The sequence below is a fragment of the Microtus pennsylvanicus genome, chromosome 1 (genome assembly GCF_037038515.1).
Source record: "Microtus pennsylvanicus isolate mMicPen1 chromosome 1, mMicPen1.hap1, whole genome shotgun sequence".
Classification (NCBI taxonomy): Eukaryota; Metazoa; Chordata; class Mammalia; order Rodentia; family Cricetidae; genus Microtus; species Microtus pennsylvanicus.
This window is the reverse complement of record NC_134579.1, coordinates 75,910,726-75,930,762: the sequence shown is the minus strand read 5'-3', so window position 1 is coordinate 75,930,762 and position 20,037 is coordinate 75,910,726. Positions and strand designations below refer to the sequence as shown.

The 20,037-nt window shown below is 44.1% G+C and overlaps 1 protein-coding gene across 2 annotated transcripts in view; it reads right to left on the bottom strand.

The window, feature by feature from the left end:
* The window catches only part of Cdc45 (cell division cycle 45), a 34,389-nt gene extending 14,420 nt beyond the window's left edge, over positions 1-19,969 (bottom strand). Inside the window, exons 1-9 of one of the 2 annotated variants that reach the window (XR_012908825.1) lie at positions 19,456-19,634; positions 19,245-19,304; positions 18,047-18,139; positions 16,806-16,943; positions 15,560-15,703; positions 13,424-13,479; positions 6,073-6,121; positions 2,889-2,950; positions 1,224-1,274 (exon numbers count right to left, since the gene is read on the bottom strand). Coding sequence is in view for 1 of the 2 variants with exons in the window: in XM_075956005.1 (XP_075812120.1) it covers positions 1,224-1,274; positions 2,889-2,950; positions 6,073-6,121; positions 13,424-13,479; positions 15,560-15,703; positions 16,806-16,943; positions 18,047-18,139; positions 19,245-19,304; positions 19,456-19,506 (704 nt within the window). In the remaining variant the exon portion in view is untranslated. Of the gene's footprint in view, positions 1-1,223; positions 1,275-2,888; positions 2,951-6,072; positions 6,122-13,423; positions 13,480-15,559; positions 15,704-16,805; positions 16,944-18,046; positions 18,140-19,244; positions 19,305-19,455 lie in introns of both variants that reach the window. The other variant, XM_075956005.1, reaches the window with a different exon arrangement.
* Between the last annotated feature and the right edge of the window lie 68 nt (positions 19,970-20,037).

Here is a 20,037-nt window from a genome sequence, read left to right as displayed (position 1 = left end):
GCCTCTGGCCAGGCTATCTCCCATCTTGAGGTAATAAGACACCTTTTGTGAGCATCATGGAGGGGGCTGGCTACTAGCCATACAAGCAATTAGATCCCCATAACAATGATCCACACAGAAAGTAGACCGGCACATGTATCAACAGCAAGTGCAGATGGGGTAGGCAGACCCCACTGGGATGAGCCACAAACCATGATGGTGACAAGAAGGTCTCATCTGAGGCCACCAGCAGGGGAAGTTCCTAATGCTGTATGCACTATCATTTCTAAATGTCACTCACATGCTTTCCCTATGCCATCCTTTTTAAACAAAACTATTTATTTTTAAGGTGTCTTTAAGCCTGCAGCCTCCCAACACGGGTGCCGTGCTGAGAACTGAACTCAAGTACTCCATAAGAGCAGCAGGCGCTCTTACTGCTGAACCATCTTCCTAATGCCTCCACGCCATCCTTAACAGGGAAGGACTGAGGCAGAGCAAGGCCGGAGGCCGGCTCAAAGAGGCAATCCAAGCAACAGAACTGTGACTTCAGCTTGAGTTCTTTAAACTTCCTGGGCTACCTAGAAGGCCTTATACACAGTGGGGGATTCCGAAAACTGTGCAAGGAAGAAGGTGAGCAGTTGAAGGTGATGCTTAGGGACATTCGTGGGGTCTCCTGAAGAGGGTTAGAACTGCAGGCCTGACCTGTTCATTCATGTCCTACTTGGTATCTAGGAGGCTGAACTGCCTACGGGAGGCAGAGAGCTATTACTTTCCCCAGTTCACAGAGTCCAGAAGGGAGCGCACCACACTCACAGAGGACCAGCCCTTCTTAACCCTGCTTACCTTTTGAGAGCAAACCCATTCTCCCTGCCAGGACCCCTAGGCCTTCACTTTCTCTTTCCTTACTTCTTCCATGCATCCACGTCTCCCCCGAACCTCTAACATGCATGGGCTACTTCTTATTACCTGCCTCTAGGACACAGAATAATGAAGTCAAACAAATCCTTCCTCCCATTGTTGGCTCCGCCCAGTGGACTTCACAGGGTGATAAAGAGGCCAGGCTAGGCCAGAAGTAAAGACAGAGAACTGCTACTGTGTCCAAGAGCCCAGGCAAGGAGAAGAGCCACCCTTCTCCTCCTTCTCCATAAGCTTTTCAATGACATTGCCTCCCATCTCCTCATGACAAACTCAGGGGCTGCCACATAGCACAGAACTGTCCCCCAAACTGAGGGCATCCTCCTTACTGAGTGATCTTGTCGTGCACCCACTGGTCCGTCAGTCCAACAATGGCCCACCTGGAAGAAAAGCAGAAGATGACGGTCAGCCATAAGCTGCCTGTGCTTGGTAGGCTATGTGCCATGGAGCCAGCTGACATGAGGGACAACCCAGGCTCGACATTCCCAGCAGTGTCTTGTTAATATGGCCTCCCAACTCACCGTGCCCAGCCCAGGATCTGTAAACTATCAGTCTTTGGGCTTCTTTTCTACTGAAATATTTGACTTTGAAATATTGACATTTTGAAATTGTGCCTTACATCTTAATGAACAGGATATCTTACACAAGGTTTTTCCATAAGGTTAGGCTTCCAGTTCTAGGGCAAAGCTTAGGTAGACATAAAGTATAAATAGGTCAGACAGAAGCCACCAGTGTAAACAAGTGACGTAAAGAACCCATCATGGGTCAGACAAGAAGGCATTAGGCCGTCCATCCAGTAAAAGAAGTATCCTATGTAAGGTACACTGTGTAATCCCAGGCCCAGCCCTCTCCAGTTCTTGTCAAGACTGGTTGCTACCAGCTTAGTAGGAAACTAATTTAGCTTGAATACCAAAGCAATGTGGCCAGCAGGTCCCTGTCACGGGTACAGGAGCCCTGCCTCACCTAACTGTAGGATCTTTTCATGTTAGACTCCAACTCAGTACTCAGCACTAAGCGACCTGACTGGGGCAGTGGGCGGGCAAGTGGCCAAGTAATGGCACAGAGTATAAGAATGAGAGCTGAGACCTGGTGAGGCAACAGAGCAGCATCCTTGCATCTGAAGAATGGTGGAGCACCCTTGGGCTTAGAGGTGGCCCTGCAAAGTACTAGCCTATCCTGGTTCTTTTTTTTTTTTTTTTTTTTTTTTGGTTTTTCGAGATAGGGTTTCTCTGTGGCTTTGGAGCCTGTCCTGGAACTAGCTGTGTAGACCAGGCTGGTCTCGAACTCACAGAGATCCGCCTGCCTCTGCCTCCCGAGTGCTGGGATTAAAGGCGTGCGCCACCATCGCCCGGCTTATCCTGGTTCTTTGTAGACCCGTGTAACTATCACAGTGGTGATCAGAGTCGAGGGGCCTTGGCAGACTGCACAGAAAACAAGGACCACAAACAAAGGGCCAAGTAAGTGGAGCCAGGTCAGATTTACAAGCTGCTTCTCATGTATAAAGACCAGATTTTACTTCTGGATTAACCGAGTTGGCAGTGACTGGCAGGCCCATTGGTCTGTGTGTTCAAGGCCCTGGTCGCAGTCTCCAGAGAGAAATAGCAGGCAGGGACAATTCTGCACTGGACTGTACCAGTGCCAGGGCAGCAAGGATGTCTAATAAGGTCTATCTTACTCAAACCTCAAATTAAAGTACTTATAGGACAGAAGACTAAGCAATAGGGTGGAGACAGGAGCTGTACTGGAGCCTCATTGTTCTCTGTAAGGTTGTATGAGTTTCCTAGCTTCACACTCAACCCCAAGAAACCTAGGGTTATAAATTATTCCGGGGAGGGGCTGTACCTAACATTCCTGGTGGAAGCAAGGGGCTGTCATGTGACACTGACGTTTGCTGGTGGCACGACTCCCAACATGGATGCTGCAGAGTGTACAGGAATGTGTGTGTGTGTGTGTGTGTGTGTGTGTGTGTGTGTGTGTGTGTGTGTGCTACATACCACAGCATGTCATTCAGGTCCTTGGACATCATCCATGCCAGGTCAAACATCACCATGGCTGACTGCAAGGAAGCAGAAAAGTCTGAAGCCAAGTCACTGAGTTCATAGAAGGGGCACTACAATGGGACAGTTCTAAGTCAAGGAGCCCAGCCACGGCCTGCAGATCAGGGTACTCAGGCTTCTTTCCGGTATGTGAGGAGAAAGTCCCCATCAGAGTGAAGGAAGGAAGACTGAGTAATTCCACTGACCCGAACAGTAGTCTCTGCTGTCTAAAGACACTTGTATCTGTGCTTTCATCACGCAGCAAACGAAGAGTGGAAAGAAAGTGCCACCCAGCGGGGAGCCCAGGCACAGCACTGTGAGGAGACCTCTGTGCACTTATAGGTCATCTCAAGGCTAGGATGAGAACATAGGTCCGGAGGCCCTATTGTCTGAATATCCACACTGACTGCACCTGCATCCTTCCTGCTTGGAGACAGGCTCCAATTCATCCCCAGAGAGGCCAGATGAGGCAGGGCTCTGGTTCTGGTCACCAGGATATTAAAGTGGGAGGGGCTTCTGGACTCCCCCTTAAGGCCTTTCAGGGACAGAAGAGGTAAACAGGCTGAGTGGTGAGAGACTGTGAAAGTATCTGACCAGCACACTGAGTGTGAACATATCCTCCAGAGAGAACAATTTCAAGGGAATTGTCCGCTTGTCTGGAGAAAGTTTCTAGCTTGTCAGTTCCCTCCCTAACCCACTGCAAGGGCTGAGCAGATAGTCAAAGGATGGCAAACCTTGACTACAAAGGAGACAAGGGAAATATAACATCAAGAGTCCAAGGTCTAAGAGCAAATTTGAAGACTGAATACAGAATTTTTATTGAAAACAAATTTGATTTGTACTGAGCATATATCACTTTTGCACTATCAAAAAGTAAACAGAAAAATCTTAAGTCAAATTAACATATGCTAAGAACCATATACCTTCTAGAGCTACTGAAGGCCCTAAATTCTGGACAACACTAACAGAGCCTAGCCATAGGCTTTCCACACTAAATTCTATTTAAAAATCAGATGTGCCACTGTAACTCTACAGTTTAATCTTCTCACACAGATATTAATACAGATTACTTATTTATTTTGAGGTAAGTCTTATTATATAGCTCTGGATTGCCTGGAACTTGCTAGGTAGATCAGTCAGGCCTTGAACTCAGAGATGTGCCTGCTTCAGACTCCTAAATGCTGGGATTAAAGGTGTGTGCTACTGTGCCATTGTTAAGGCAGTTTAGCATAAACTAAAGTCCTCTGAAAGGAGGGAAGCCTCAATTGAGAAAATGCCTCAGTAAGATCCACAAGCCTATAGGGCATTTTCTTATTTAGGGATTGATAAGAGAGAGCCTAGCCCATTGTGGATGGGGCTATCCCTGGTCTATGTATTCTAAAGCAGGTTGAGCAAACCACGAGGAGCAAACACTCTTCCATGGCCTCTGCAACAGCTCCAGCTCCCAAATTCCTGTTTTGGGTCTTTGTCCTAACTTCCCTCAGTGATGCCCATTCCTCTCCAAGTTTCTTTGGTCATGGTGTTTCATCATAGCAATAGTAACCCTAACTAAACAGCTACCACACCCAACTTAATCTGTATTTTTAATGATCTGTTTGCCTGCACGTGTCTGTGTAGAACACGCGTGCCTGGTGCCCACAGAGAACAGGGGAAGGAGACAGCTTTCTGGACCTGGATCATGGACAGCTGTGAGCTGCCATGAGGTGCGGGAACCAAACCCGGGTCCTCTCTAAGAGAACTTGCTGCTCTTATTTGTTGAGCCGTCTCCCTAGCTCCATTACTTTGTATTTTTGATGATGAACATAAAGAACAGCTGCAGGCAGTTACATGGCATGAGGGTAGACTACCCGAGCAACTGCCTCTGAGAGGAGTGGAGGTGCTCTCTACTTGAGTGGGCACACCCAACACTGCAAAAACAAGACAAAATAAGCAGTATTCAATACATCCATCTTGCCCAACATTCTAACTTTGCTACACCACCCTGTGAGCACGCTTGGTTCCTCTGGAACTTCTGGCTGATTAGATGCTTGAGACCACTATGACTGTGAGGCACAATCTGAGAGCAGCCCAGAAAAGTTCAAAATTCAGAATGTAAAGCACAGAGAAAACACACTTTCTCTCTGAGATAGGGTTTCTCTTTGTAGTCCCAGTTGCCCAGGAATTCACTCTGTAGACCAGGCTGGCCTCAAACTCAAGAAATCTGCCTGCCTCTGGCTCCTGAGTGCTGGGACTAAAGGTATGCACCACCATGCCTGGCTTTACTTTATGAAATGAAATTTTGCTTGATTCAAGAATTAAAAACTAACTGGAAAAGTGTCGGAGGGTAGCTCACTGGTGAGCACCTTTCTAGCAACAATTGAGTGCTAGGTTTGATCCCTAGCACTACAAAAGCCGAGAGGAAAACCAGAAATTATTATTATTATTATTCACAAAGGGGGAAGGATTTATCTTGGATTGCAGTTTCAGTCACCACAGTGGGAAGGACACAGCAAAGCAAAACAGCTCAAGTCAAGGCTCCCAGGAAGCAAAAGGAATCCACTATGGTCTTTAATCTTGGTAGGCACAGTAGTGTATAACTACATTCCCAGGGAGGCAGGAGGGTCACTTGAAGCCAGGAGCTCATGGCTATCAGAGCTGTATAAGAGGTCCTTGTTGGGGGCTGGAGAGATGGCTCAGAGGATAAGAGCACTGGCTGCTCTTCCAGAGGTCCTGAGTTCAATTCCCAGCAACCACATGGTGGCTCCCAACCATCTGTACTAAGATTGCACCCTCCTCTGGCGTGCGGGCAGAATGTTGTATACATAATAAATAAATAAATCTTTAAAAAAAAAAAGAGGTCCTTGTCTCAAAAAAATTTGATTTCTACTGAGTATGTATCACTTTTGTTCCACCACAAGTTAGTAAATAAATAGAAACATAAGGTGAACCATCAGAGTACACTGGGAAACACCCATTCTATTCAGTTTCCAGAGAAGGAGGAGTGGACAGCTCAGAGACGCAGTACCACCACCCAAAGGTACAAGTTGGGGAGATGCAGCTCAAGCCAGATTCTTCTGGCTGTAAAACCTTTGCTCTTTTACATTCTAGGACACTGCCCCCTAGAGTCAGAACTTTGCAGTGCGTTAGGTCTATTCCTACTTACCGATGTCCCATAATATTCATACTGCTCGTAATCAAAGAGGATGTCTTTCCTGAAACAACACAAAATGGTGTCTGGCTAGAGGTGGCAAGACAGGAAGGCAAACATTTTAAAAAGGCTAAAATTTTAGTTAAAAAAAAATTAAATCATGGTACCATTTGTTTTCACTTACTGATTCTTTCGCAGGATATACACATATATTTTAGGCAGGTCTGGTCTCAGAATCTTGAGAAATTATCTCAAAGCAATTCAAAAGAACAAGAAAGACACACTAGTGTGTGAATGGAAAAAAGAAATAAAAAAGGAAGAATGGCTGCTCCTAGGTATGGTAAAGGAGAAAGTTTATTGGAGATAAAGGAAGAGCATAGGCAGAGGAAAGAGCATCTGGGAGAGTCCAGCGTGGACGTGACCAGGCTGAGATGAGTCATGTGGTGAGGGAAGGAAGGGAAAGCCAGACCAAGAAGCCAGGAAGGTATAGGGTAGACGAAAGGGGCCAAGTAACCAAAATGGTTGGATTATATAGGGAAGGGCAGCCCAGCCCCTGGGCTGGAGAGTACAGGGTAGGGGGCAGGGTATGCTACAGGTAGGGACTGAGGATGCTGAGAGAACCTGGCAGTCAGGTCTGCTCTGATATGTTAAATAAGCACCACAGCCAGTCATTCGTCCAGGGTTTGAGACCCAAAACTGTGTACACAATGTTATTTAACTGTAAACTTATTTGCAATGGTAAAATGGAGAAAAGGGCCAGATGTGGTGATACCTGTAGTAACAGTGCCCAGTAGGCTATCACAGGAGACTGAACAGTTGAAGGCCCGCCTGGGCTACATGGTAAGGCAATGTCTCTAAATAACCAAATAAATGAACAAAAAAGCTCAGGGATGGGTCAATAAAGGATACTGCTATCCAAGCATAAGGAACTGAGTGTGGGTCCCCAGCACCCACATAAAAAGCTAAGTGTTGCGTGTACTGGGGTCAGGAGCAGGGAAGCAGAGACAGGGGACCCCCAAAACTCACAAGCCAGTCAATCTAGCCAAACTGATGATCCCCAAGCTCAGTGAGAGACCTTGCCTCCAAAAAATTAAGTGAAAAGTAATCAAGAAAACCCTTGAATATATCACAGCCACAACTACAGCGGAAACCATTTGCTTCACCAGAGGCCAGGTGGAAAACCAGAGCCCCAATTAAATGCCCTAACCCCCACCATCATACTGCCAACACTCTCAGTTCCTATCCACTCTACCCCAAACCTCCCCTCCCTCCTTGTCAATGTGCCCACCCAGCATATGCCAATCACCACTCTGTCACCATATCCTGGCTCTGAACTGCTGCAGAGAACCCTCTGCTACATCAGAGGCCACCTGGTCACCAGAAGTCTAGCCCCCAACTCTGATGAAGACCCTCTACTCAACCATAGGCCACTTGGGCCAGAAGACTAGAGAGGAAACAGAAACCAAGGAACAAAACATCCATACAACAAAGACAAACTCAGAAATCGGCACCTAGACCTATAATTTCCGCAAACCCAGATGCCTAGATGCCAGTGTAAGAACACAATCAATGACAGCCAGGGCAACATGGCACCACCAGAGCCCAGCTATTCAATAACACCAAGTCCTGGATATTCCAACATAGCTGAAGCACAAGACAATTTTAAAACCAACTTTATAATGAAAGTCGTTTGTAAAGAGGAAATTAATAAATCCCTTTTAAAAGACCAAGAAAAAACAATAGAAGGAAACAAATAAAACTGCTCAAGACTCAATAATGGAAATAGAAGCAACAAAGAAAATATAAACTGAAGGAATTCCGGAAAAGGAAGACCGGGGTAACTGAACAGGAGCTACAGAATGCAGGACATGGAGGAAGAGAGTTTCAGGCTTTGAAGATACAATAGAAGAAACAGATAGATAGGTCAAAGAAAATGTTAAATCTAAAAAATTCCTGAAAGAAAACATCCAGAAAATCTGGTACATCATGAAAAAATCAAATCTAAGAATAATATGAATAGAAGTATCCCAGCTCAAAGGTCCAGAAATTTTGTTTTTGTTTTTTTGAGACAGGGTTTCTCGGTGTAACAGCTCTGCTGTCCTTGAACTTTCTTTGGAGACCAGACTCACAGAGATCTGCCTGCCTTGGCCTTTGGAGTGCTGGGATTAAAGGTGTGCACCACCATCAACCTACTCAGAAAAATTATTTATTTTTGGTTTTTCAAGACAAGGTTTCTATCCTTGAATTCACAGAGATCTGCCTGCCTTTGCCTCCTGAGCGCTGGGATTAAAGGCGTGTGCCACCACCGCCCAGCCAGAAAATATTTTAAACAAAATAAGAGAAGAAAAACTTACTAACCTAAAAAAAGATACAAGAAGCATACTGAACACAAAATAGATTGGAAGTCCCCTCACCATATAATAATCAAAACACTAAGAAAGAATATTAAAAGATGCAAGGGAAAAAGACCAAACAACATGTAAAGGAAGACCTATTAGAATGACCCCTTGACTTTTTAATGGTGACTCTAAAAACCAGAAGGGCCTGGACAGATGTCCCGCAGACTCTAAAGTCAAATTTAAACAAATATCAAGCCCTACAGAAAGTACTAAAAGGAAAACTTCAACCCAAGGAGGGTAGCTACACCCATGAGAACACAGGAAATAAATAGTTTCACACCAGATAAACCAAAAGGGTGTACACACCCACCCACACACTCTATTACCATTACCACTACCAACAACAAAATAACAGTAATTAACAATCATTGGCCATTAATATTTCTCAATATCAATAGACTCAATTCCCCAATAAAAAGACAGAGACTAAAAGAACAGATGTGAAAACAGGCTCCATTCCTTCTGTTACATACAAGAAACACACCTCAACATCAAAGATAGAAATTACCACAGAGAAAAAGGTTGAAAAAGATTTTCCAAGCAAATAGACCTAAGAAACAAGGTGGTATAGCTATCCTAATATTTAACAAAATAGATTTCGAACCAAAATTAATCAAAGGAGATGGGGAAGAAGATTTCATACTCATTGAAGGAAAAATCCACCATGATGATCTTTCAATTCATAACATCCATGCCCTAAATGAAAGAGTACCCGTATCTGTAAAGGAAACACCACTAAAGTTTAAATCACACACCAACCCTCACACATTGACAATGGGAGACTTCAATACACCACTCTCACCAATGGGCTGATCATCCAGACAAAAACTAAACAGAGAAATACTGGAGCTAACAGATGTTATGAACCAAATAGACCTAACAGATATTTAATAAAACATTACACCCAAACACACACACAAATACACCTTCTTCTCAGCACCTCACAGAACATTCTCCAAAACTGACCATATACTCAATCACAAAGCAAGTCTCAACAGATATAAAGAAATTGAACTAATCCCTTGCATCCTACCATTGTTTTTTTTTTTTTTTGTTTTTTGGTTTTTTTTGCTTTTTTTTTGTTTTGTTTTGTTTTTTTGAGACAGGGTTTCTGTGTGGTTTTGGAGCCTGTCCTGGAACTAGCTCTTGTAGACCAGGCTGGTCTCGAACTCACAGAGATCCACCTGCCTCTGCCTCCCAAGGGCTGGGATTAAAGGCGTGCGCCACCACCGCCTGGCCATGCCACCATTGTTTAAAGCTGGATTTCAACAACAGAAACAGAAAGCCTACAAACTCATGGAAACTGAACAACTCTCTGAGTTACCACGGGTCAATGAAAATGAATGCACAACATACCAAAACTTATGGGACACAGTGAAAGCAGTGCAAAGAAGAAAATTCATAGTACTAAATGTCTATATAAAGAAATTGAAGAGATCTCATACTAGTAATTTAATAGCACATCTAAAGCTCTAGAACAAAAAGAAGCAAGTCCACCCAAGAGAAGTAGATGGCAGGAAAAAGTTAAACTGAGGGCTGAAATCAATAATGTAGAAACAGAACAATACAAAGAATCAATGAAACAAGGAGTTGGTTCTTTGAGAAAAATCAACAAGATAATCAAACCTTTATCCAAACTAACTAAAAGATGGAGAGAGAATATTCAAATTAACTAAATCAGAAACAAAAAGAGGGACATAACACCAGATACAAAGGAAATGTAAAGAATACTCCACAAAGTTGTAAAAATCTAAAGAAATAGATAATTTTCTTGATAGATACCACTTACCAAAGTTAAATCAAGATCAGATAAACAATTTAAATAGGCCTACAACCCCTAAGGGCCTATAAAGCCCAAGGTCGGATGATTTTAGCCCAGATCCTACCAGAATCTTTCAAAGAAAAGCTAATGCCAATACTCCTCAAATTATTACATGAAATAGAAACAGAAGGAAAATTGCCAAATTCATTTCATAAGGCCACCCTGATGCCCAAAATAGACACAGATTCAACAAAGAAAGAGAATTATAGACCAATTTCCCTCATGAACATAGATGCAAAAATACTCAATAAAATACCCAAAAACTAAATCCAAGAAAACATCAAAAAGATCATCCAGCATAAGAAGGAGGTCTTCATCCCAAAGAGAGCTGATTTCAACATATGAAAATCAGTCAATGCAATCCACCATATAAACAAAGACATGATCATCTCATTAGATGCTAAAAAAGCCTTTGACAAAACCCAATACCCCTTCATGATAAAAGTCTTGGAGAGATCAGGGACACAACAAACATACCTAAACAAGGCAATTTACAGCCAACATTAAATTAATAGAGACTCAAAGCAATTCCACTAAAATCAGGAACAAGATAAAGCTGTCAACTCTCTCCATATCTACTCAATAAAATAGATGAAGTTCTAGCTACAGGATTAGGCAACTGAAGGAGATCAAGGGAATAGAAATTGGAAAGGAAGAAGTCAAAGTATCTTATTTGCAGACGATATAATATATACATAAAATGACCCTAAAAGTTCTACCAACAAACTCCTAAAGCTGATAAAGACCTTCAGAAGTGGCTGGATACAAGATTAACTAAATAATCAGTAGCCCTCCTATATACAAATGACAAATGGGCTGAGAAAGAAATCAAGGAAATAATACCCTTCACAATAGCTATAAATAATATAAAACATCTTGTGGTAACTCTAACCAAGCAAGTAAAAGACTTGTATGACAAGAACTTCAAGTCTTTGAAGAAAGAAACAAATGTTTTAATATTTATTTTATGAGTATGAATATGTACCCAGAAGGTTTGATGCTTGTGAGCCACCACGTGGGTGCTGAGAACCAAACCCAGGTCCTCTGCAAGAGCAACAAGTACTCCTAATCACTGAGCCATCTCTTCAGCCCCTTGTTTCATTTTTTGAGTTAGGGTATGATTAGGTGGCCATAGCTAGCCTGGAACTTGCAGAGAACCACCCGCCTCTGTTTCCCAAGGGCTACGATTAAATGGGTAGTGTATATCACCACAGCCTTAAACACTAAGCAGTTCTAAAAACTGTTCAGAAGTACAAAAATCTGTGACTTGAGGATGTGGCTCAGACCACAAAAATCGGTCATGGTGGCACACACCAATAATCTCCTGTAAACCCATCAATAGAGAGGTAGAAAATGGTTAAAAGTCATCCTTGACTGCACAGCAAGTTTGAGGCCAGCCTGAACTACACGAGACCCTTGTCTCAATATCAAACAAACAAAAAATGAATTCATTTATGAATATAAAAAGTGATTATAGCCGGGGGTGGGTGGGCTGGAGAGATGGCTCAGTGGTTAAGAGCACAGACTGCTCTTCCAGAGGTCCTGAGTTCAATTCCCAGCAACCACGTGGTGGTTCACAGCCATCTATAATGAGATCTGGCGCCCTCTTCTGGCATGCAGGCACGCATGGAAGAAATGCTGTACACATAATAAATAAATAAATCTTAAAAAAAAAAGTGATTATAGCCACGTATAGTGGCACATGCCCATACTTTCAGCACCTGGGAAGCTGCAGGTAAATCATAAGCCAAAGCCAGTTTGGGCTATACAGTGAGATCTTGTCCCAACCATTTTAAAGAGAAAGTGCAAAATTAGATGTATAGATTGATAGTAAAATATGCACAAATATTGATAATTCAGAGAAATTCAAAATGTTCCAGAAAATAATTCAGCAAAGAAATTCAAACAGCTTAAACTGCAGTCAGCTCATGGATGGTTTTCCACTTATCCATCCTTACACTTCCAGAAATGGCCTGACATTGTCTTCTATAGGAGGGCAGTCTTCTTTCCCATGGCTGGTAGGCAGAACCTTCAGCTGGACCAAGAGGATGCCAGCTAAGACCTTTAGCAAGCAATTCCTCCTATGCCCGGTTCAAACAGACAGCTACATGATTACTTCAAGTTAGGATGACCATTCTAGCATTTTCATCTCAAAGCACCTCAGCTTTTTTACACATACAATAAGAGCAATTATAGGTAACTTAGTTTCTGCTCATATTTTTTTGTTTTCTTTTTTTTTCTTTGGCTGTCCTGGAATGTCACTTGTAGACCATGTTGGCCTCAAACTCACAAAGATTTGCCTGCCTCTGCCTCCTGAGTGCTGGGATTAAAGGTATACACCACCATGCCCAGCTCTGTTCATATTTTTTTCCATGAGAAGTTTTATACAATTGGCAGGTATCTTCTCTTCCTAACAGAAGGGCCTGGACTGAGGAGACGGTCCCGTCATTCTAGGAACCCAAGGACAGTACACAGGGTGACTCAAGGTGGTTTTCAGGCAATGGTCACATACTCCAATGTGACTGACCCCAAGATTCTTATTTTTTCTTTCTTTCTTTTTCATTTTCAGACAGGGTTTTTCTGTGTGACTGGTGTAGGAGGTCCTTCTGTTTATGTGTTGCTTTCATTGGTTAATGAATAAAGAAACTGCCTTGGCCTACTTGATAGGACAGAACTTAGGTAGGCGGGGGAAGACAGAACTGAATGCTGGGAGGAAAAAATGCAGAGTAGGAGAGAGACACCATGGAGCCGCCAAAATCAGACATGCTGAATCTTTCCTGGTAAGTCACTGCCATGTGGCGATACATAGATTAATAGAAATGGGCTAAATCAAGGTGTAAGAGTTAGCCAATAAGATGTTAGATTAGAGCCAATAGGCCAAGCAGTGATTTAATGAACACAGTTTCTGTGTGGTTATTTCGGGGCTAAGCTAGCTGGGCAGCCAGGAAGAACAAGCGGCCCAGCTCCCGGCAACACCCCTGGCAACACGTAGCCCTGGCTGTCCTGGGGTTAAAGGTATGCACCATCACCACCCTGCAGCCCCAAGATTCTTAACTAAGGCAATGTGGCATTCAGGAAGCACTAAAGGTACTGAGGTCCACAGAGTCTAGGCTCCTGCACCACAGAGCTGCTTCATGGGACTCACCTCCGGGCCTCCCACTCTCTTCGTTGCCTCCTCTTTGTGGTTCGTGCCAGAATCTCCTGAAAAAGTGACAAAGGAAAAATGTGGTGGTTTGAATGAGAATGGTTCCCAATTGGTTGAACTGTCTGGGAAGGATTAGCAGGTGTGACCTTATAGAAGAAGGTGTGCCACTGGGGGTGGGCTTTAGGTTTCCAAAGCCTACTCCAGTCCCAGTGTGCTCTTCCTGCCCCCTACTTGCAGTTAAGAATGAAGTTCTCAGCTACTGCTCCAGTGCGAGCCTGCCTGCTGTCATGTTCCCTGCTGCGGTGATGAAGACTAAACCCTCTGCAACCATGAGCTCTAAATTAAATGTTTTCTTTTATTAGCTGCCTTGGTCATGTTGTTTTGTCACAGCAATAGAAAAGAATCTAAGACAAAAAGGTTAAGCTTGACAAGGCACACTGAAAGAAGCCCTAGGCATCGACTCCCTGAAGGAGACTGCAGAGTTTGTCCATGATCCGAGTCCAGCCTATACCTGGAAACCTGAAGAGCTGAGGAAGAAGATGGCTGGGTCACTTGGGCTCCAGAACCTGGCACACAAATACTGAAGAGCATAGGCTTTCTTCACAGGTGTGCCACACAACACTCACTCAGCATCTGGCCACTCTACCTATCTGGCATCCAAAATACCCAGCTATTATAGCCAGGAAGATGGAGCTGTGCTATCCCCAGTGCCTGCTAGACATACCTAAACCCTCAGACATTATAGAAACTAAGTATGATTCCAAGGTGGGAGGGTACGCACGGCAGTTAGGGGACTTCTAGACATACCTAAACCCTCAGACATTATAGAAACTAAGTGTGATCCCAAAGGTGGGAGTGTAGACACGGCAGTGAGGGACCTCTATGTGCCCTGGTTTCCATTTTTGGCTCACCCAGACTTGAAGGCCAAGAAGCTGCCAATTTGGGCACACCAACAGGAAGGAGAAGAATAAAACGCCCAACAAAAGCTGCCTTATCCGGGGATGGAGGTGGGGGTGAGCAGGGCTTACATAGTGAGACCATGTCTCAAAAAGAACAAACAAACCACCCCAAAACCACAAATTCCCATAAAAAGTCAAAGGAAGCTCACACAGAATAAACTCAAACTTCTGATACACACACACGCACACACACACACACACACACACCAAACAGCAAACAAACAAAAAAATCCCTTATGTGTATGGGAAAGCAGAACAAATGACTGGATGTCTTATCAGAAGCCATGGAGGCACAGACATACAGGCTCAGCATTCAGATGGACAGGAATCAAAGTCTGAGGCTAACCTGGATTATACTGCAAGACCCTGTCTCAAAAATAAAACCTAAGTCAGGGGAAGATTATGCTTCCATGAGAAAAAAACCAGCAAGTCTGCCAGAAAGTGAAGGGATGGATAGAAGAAAAACAAGAATAATGAGGTCTGGAGACAGCAGGCTACTTTAGTTTTGAAGGACTCTGACCTGTCTCGGACTGACCATGCCTTGAGTGTCACAAATATGGCCAGAAAGGGTTCCATTAAAGCAATTCCAATTGTGCCACAAAGATCAGGAGGCACGGGCTTCTTCGACAATAATGCTGAACAGAAGAACAAAATGCAGCTGTCCACTCTAGAGGGACAGTCCCCACCTGTCTGCTGTCCTTCAGCCAGAGGAAGCCCGTGCTGCGCAGATCCCTCCCACTGGCCAATTAAACCACAAAAATGTCTTTCCTGGAGTGTTTACACAGAGCAGGCCAAGGAATCACAGACACACTATACCGTTCTAATAACCACAATGAGCAACACTGTGGGGAAGCAGATATTTAGTGTTTCTCCATGGTGATTTTTTTCTTTGAATATTTGCTACCTTTTTTCTACATAGGTCTAAACTGACTTAAATTTCATTTCCTCTCCTAGTATCCTCCTGTAAGATAAGACACAGCTCAAATAACTCCAGAAATCTGCCTGAGGCCACAGACACAGGGAATAGGAGTCAGAGTCTGTACCCAAACCTAATAACTCCTCCACTCCCCACTGCCTGGTACCCCCAGCTGTGCCCAGGCCTAGAATGCCACACCTGGCTCACACATACCTCTCCTAACTGTGCTTCCAGCAGGATGCCCATCCAGCCCAGACATACCTCTTCTAACCGTGTACGCTTCTCAGAAGGCTCTGATCCATCACTGTCACTTCCTGAGAGATCTTCATCCTCTGCCTCATCCCTGAAGATGTCATCATAGGCAGGAACCTCAAGGTCGTCCTCCTGTTTAATGAGCAATTTGATCTAGGGAATAAAAAAAAGGAATCAATTTTTTCTCTCCTTGCCAGAAAACAATTTCTCATGATGCTCATGTAGAATCTCACTCTGGCTTCTAAGCTTTCTGCACATTCAGACAGCACCCGTCTAAGAAGAGTCCAGGCTTTTCTGTGCCACTCAGTAAGGCACTACCGCTGTCCCGCATGGCATGCAGAAATTATGAAACTAAGTTTTGAAAAGCATTTACAGTCTATTTTAAATCCGGGCAACATTTCTTTCTTATGCTACACATAAAAAAAAAATGTTCCTTTTGATAGAGGGTATGAAAATGTTGCTACAGTTAGCTAACTGGATATGGTTTATCCCCCAAAGGATCCACCAAGCCAGAAGCTTGCTGCCTGTGTAGGGTGTTGAGTAGAGCCATTTAAAGGTGGGGTCTGGAAAGTGTTAGGTCAGTCAGGGCTCTCCCCTTACTGACGCAGTAACACCATCTCTCGGAAGTGTGTCAGGTCTCGTAGAGACCTAGTCTCCATGTGCAGGATGGTTATAAAACTTCCTCAGCTTGCTCTGTTGTTTCCTGTCTAACCATGGAATGTTTCTCACTCTCCCCCACACTCCCTCTATTGGGAAACCATTCCCCATAGGGGTCTCACAAGAGCTCAGAGGATGTTTGCACCCTGCTCCTGAATATCGAGGACAGTAAGTTAAATGTAACTTTTACCTATGAAGAAGTGCCTAGTCTCAGACATTGTCTTATACAGAACAAATGGGTCAAGACAGACATGAGGATTTCAGAGTTGAAAACCACGTAGAAGGAGATCAAGTCATAGAATGCTTAGACAGGTGGTCTGTGCTAGGCTGCATATTTAACAAGAAGTTCAGAATAAGTATAGTAGAGCCATTTTGGGCTAAAATATTCTGACCCTCCCCCTTCCAGATGATGCAAGCTCCACGGAAGTGCTGTGTATGTACCCACAAGCAGATTAAGATGAGGTTCTTGCATTGAAGATACCCCATAACTGGAGAAACGGGAAGCATACTTTGCAAATAAGATCCTTGCAATGTTGCCACAGCATAAAAAGACAGACTGGTTAAAGGGAGAGCACATATAAGGGCCGGCTCAAGGTACCTGAGTGTCATTGTACACATTCACGACGTTGACTGGCCTGTGGGTATCACACACAAAAAATACACTGTCTTCATCAGGTTGAAGGATTTCCAATAGGTCGACATTGGCTCCACAGTTTATGAGGATGAAATAGGAGAACTGAAAGGAGATGGAGACACTGTAAAGGAAATGCGCCAAGGAGGCCCCTCCTCCTTCAGCCCTGTCAGTCTCTGCGTTCCTCTGCCAGCAAGGCCCAGGAGGAGCGGTGCAGCTTGAAAACTGCCCACAGCAGGCTTGGCTATTGCTTTTCCGAGGTCACACTGTAAAATAGGCTCTGGGGCGATTCTTGCTTCCTGAAGATCGTGCTGAGGCTTAGCAAACTCAAGACTGTGCAAAGATTCAAACAGCTAGTGAAGAACAGACCAAGACTTTACACATATACCGAAGGCTATCTGAATATTGCCGAACTATACCCTCCTCTGCTACCTTAACACATTAATAACATTGTGTGTGTTAGGTTTGCAGGAAATCTTGGGCAGCCCATACTTCATGGCCTCCTAAATATTAAGTCCTTTATCAAATTACCCACTACAGCAAAATCTTCCCTTAGTAACACCCAATTGCCTGGCTGTGGGCTCACATCTGTACTATAACCCTTAGAAGGCCAAGGAAGGGGGAACTGCCCAAGAGTTAAGGTCAGCCTGGGCTATCAAGAAAGATCTCGTTTCACAACACTGAGGGAGAAAACTCAATTGGTGTAGGTGCTTCAAATTATAAATAAATCTCTTCCAAGTCATCCTAGAAGTGGCCAGGGACTCCAGAGACCCTCTGACGTGCCCTACCCCCTCCCTACCGGTCCCACAATGTCCCATATTTTTGTCTGATCCCAGGTACAGGTAAGGAGTCTTGGTTCTGCCATTTAATTCCAAGGGGAAAACATGGATTTGGAAACTGGAATGGATTTTCTTGGAGATAACAGAAAGAAGTAGTGTATCCTAGGAGAATAAGTGAGGTCAGAGCAGGTGCTGTCCATATCCATACCATTTTTATTTTTGAGACAGGATCTTGTTATGTAGCGGAGGCTGGCCTCAAACTTGCTATATGTAGTTCAGACTTGCCTCCGATTGTTTTTTTCTTTTTTTGGCAAAGTTGATACTTTCAAAACATACTTATCCTACTTTAGAACTAGAAAGAACACTAAGTACTAAGAAACATCTATCAAGTAGAGAAGCCTAATTATTCTAAAATTCATTATTTCATACCTGCTCTTTATGTTCAAGAAATGCAGTTTCAAGTTCTTGCCACCCAGAAACTGGAACCAGAGTATACTGCACGTGGTCACACTGAAACAGGGCCTGGAGGAAGAGCACACCGTTAGAACCCATCATCCAGGATAACTTACCTTGAGTCACCATAAGCAAACAAACAAATTAGCTGAGCTGAAATAAAGATCTACGTGACATGCTATTTGGTAAAACGTCAGGAGCTTGGTGGTGGTAGCATAAACCTTTAATCCCGCACTCGGGAGGCAGAGGCAGGCAGATCTCTGAGTCAAGGCCAGCCTGGTCTACAGAGCTAGGTCCAGGACAGCCAGGGCTACATGAAGAAACCCTGTCTCAAAAAAAAAAAAAAAAAAAGGAAAGAAAGAAGAAAAAAATAGATAGATTTGAGGTTTATGTATGTTTTAAGGGTCTGAGAAAATAATTTTTAAAAATAATAAAACTTACAGACTGCCAGGAGATGGTGACACACACCTTAAATCCCAGTTCTCGGGAGGCTGAGGTAGGCAGATCTCTGAGTTCAAGGCCAGCCTGGTCTACAGAGTGAGTTCCAGGACAATCAGAGCTACAGAGAGAAACCCTGTCTTGAAAAAAACAAAAAACAAAAACCAAAAAACTACCACCACCAACAACAAAAAATCATCAGTAGGAAAGGTCAGGGTGTGAGTGTTCAATGTACAATTCTGTCAAATCTGTCAAATTTTGCTGAAGAAAAACACTGAGGGAAAAGGTAGTTTTAATTACTGGTGTTCTGAAAAGTTTCTGACCCCCACTCAATGTAAAAACCACAGTATAGTCAAAGCCCAAACTAATGATCTTCTCTAACAGACTGGGGACTCCAGTTTTTCCAGCACTCATTGTGACGCCACGCCCAGCTATCACAGCCCTCTCTCAAATTCCATCTTTGAGAGGTCTTTTACAGGTTCAAAGATTCCAAAAGTGAAACCCTTTACATTTGAGTTAATGTAAAACAAAACACGATACACTACTGTCTCACCACTTACACTACACTCCTCTAGTCCCAGCATATTTCAGAGGGGCGGTTGGGCCCCTCATTGGGTCACCAGCTCCTCAGCTCTCTCAGGTCATTCCCTTTCTGTGTCCCACCTCCTCCTGGGGTCCAACCCCGTTGCCTCACCTCTCATCCCTGCACTATCTTCCTAAGGTATTCAAAGCTCACCTGAAGAATCTTGCAAGCACACAAGGCATCCACATCCGAGGCCACAAAGAGAAGGACCCTCTGTTGAAGGAAACGCGGACAGGTAGGTTGAGCACAAGGACCTCAAACTCTGTGGCAACACCCCGTCCTCCTGGCCCATTCACGGACATTCGCCCTTATTATCCCTTCCCCTCAGACAGGGTTTGGACCAGGATCGTGGAATGGGAGTCACCTGATTGTGGACCAGCTCGTAGAACTCCTTGCGGAAATCGGACACGAACATAGCCACAACAGCCGGATACCCAGGGCTGACGCTAAGACACCGATAGCCCCTGAGGTGGTCAAGACTCGCGCCAAATCACGGCTCTCCCGATTGGCCCACGCCAGCAGCCAATAGTTCTTAGCCTTTCCTCCTTTCTGATTGGGTCCTTTTGGAGACAGCCAATGAAGTTCTGCTATTTGCAGTTAGAGAAGTCCCGCCCGCCCCCCTAAAGAAGCATCATCTTGAGTCAGGCTACGAACCTTGTTACTCCCTTTGACGCTAGCTTCCAGTTACCCAAAGCTCCCTACGCTCGGCAGGCATATTTACTTCGGGAAGGGATGCCTACCATCTCACCCTGGGAAAAATATACTCGTAGGCATAAATAAATTCAGTTACATATCGTTTGAGGACGGCAATTACGTTTTCAATGGACTGGTAGAACTGGAACGTTGATATATAGCGTACTTCCGCCCGAGTCCATAATGGCTGAAGCCAAACCCGGAAGCTCTAGCTGCATTCTGGGTATTGTAGTCAACAACAAGACTGGGTCGT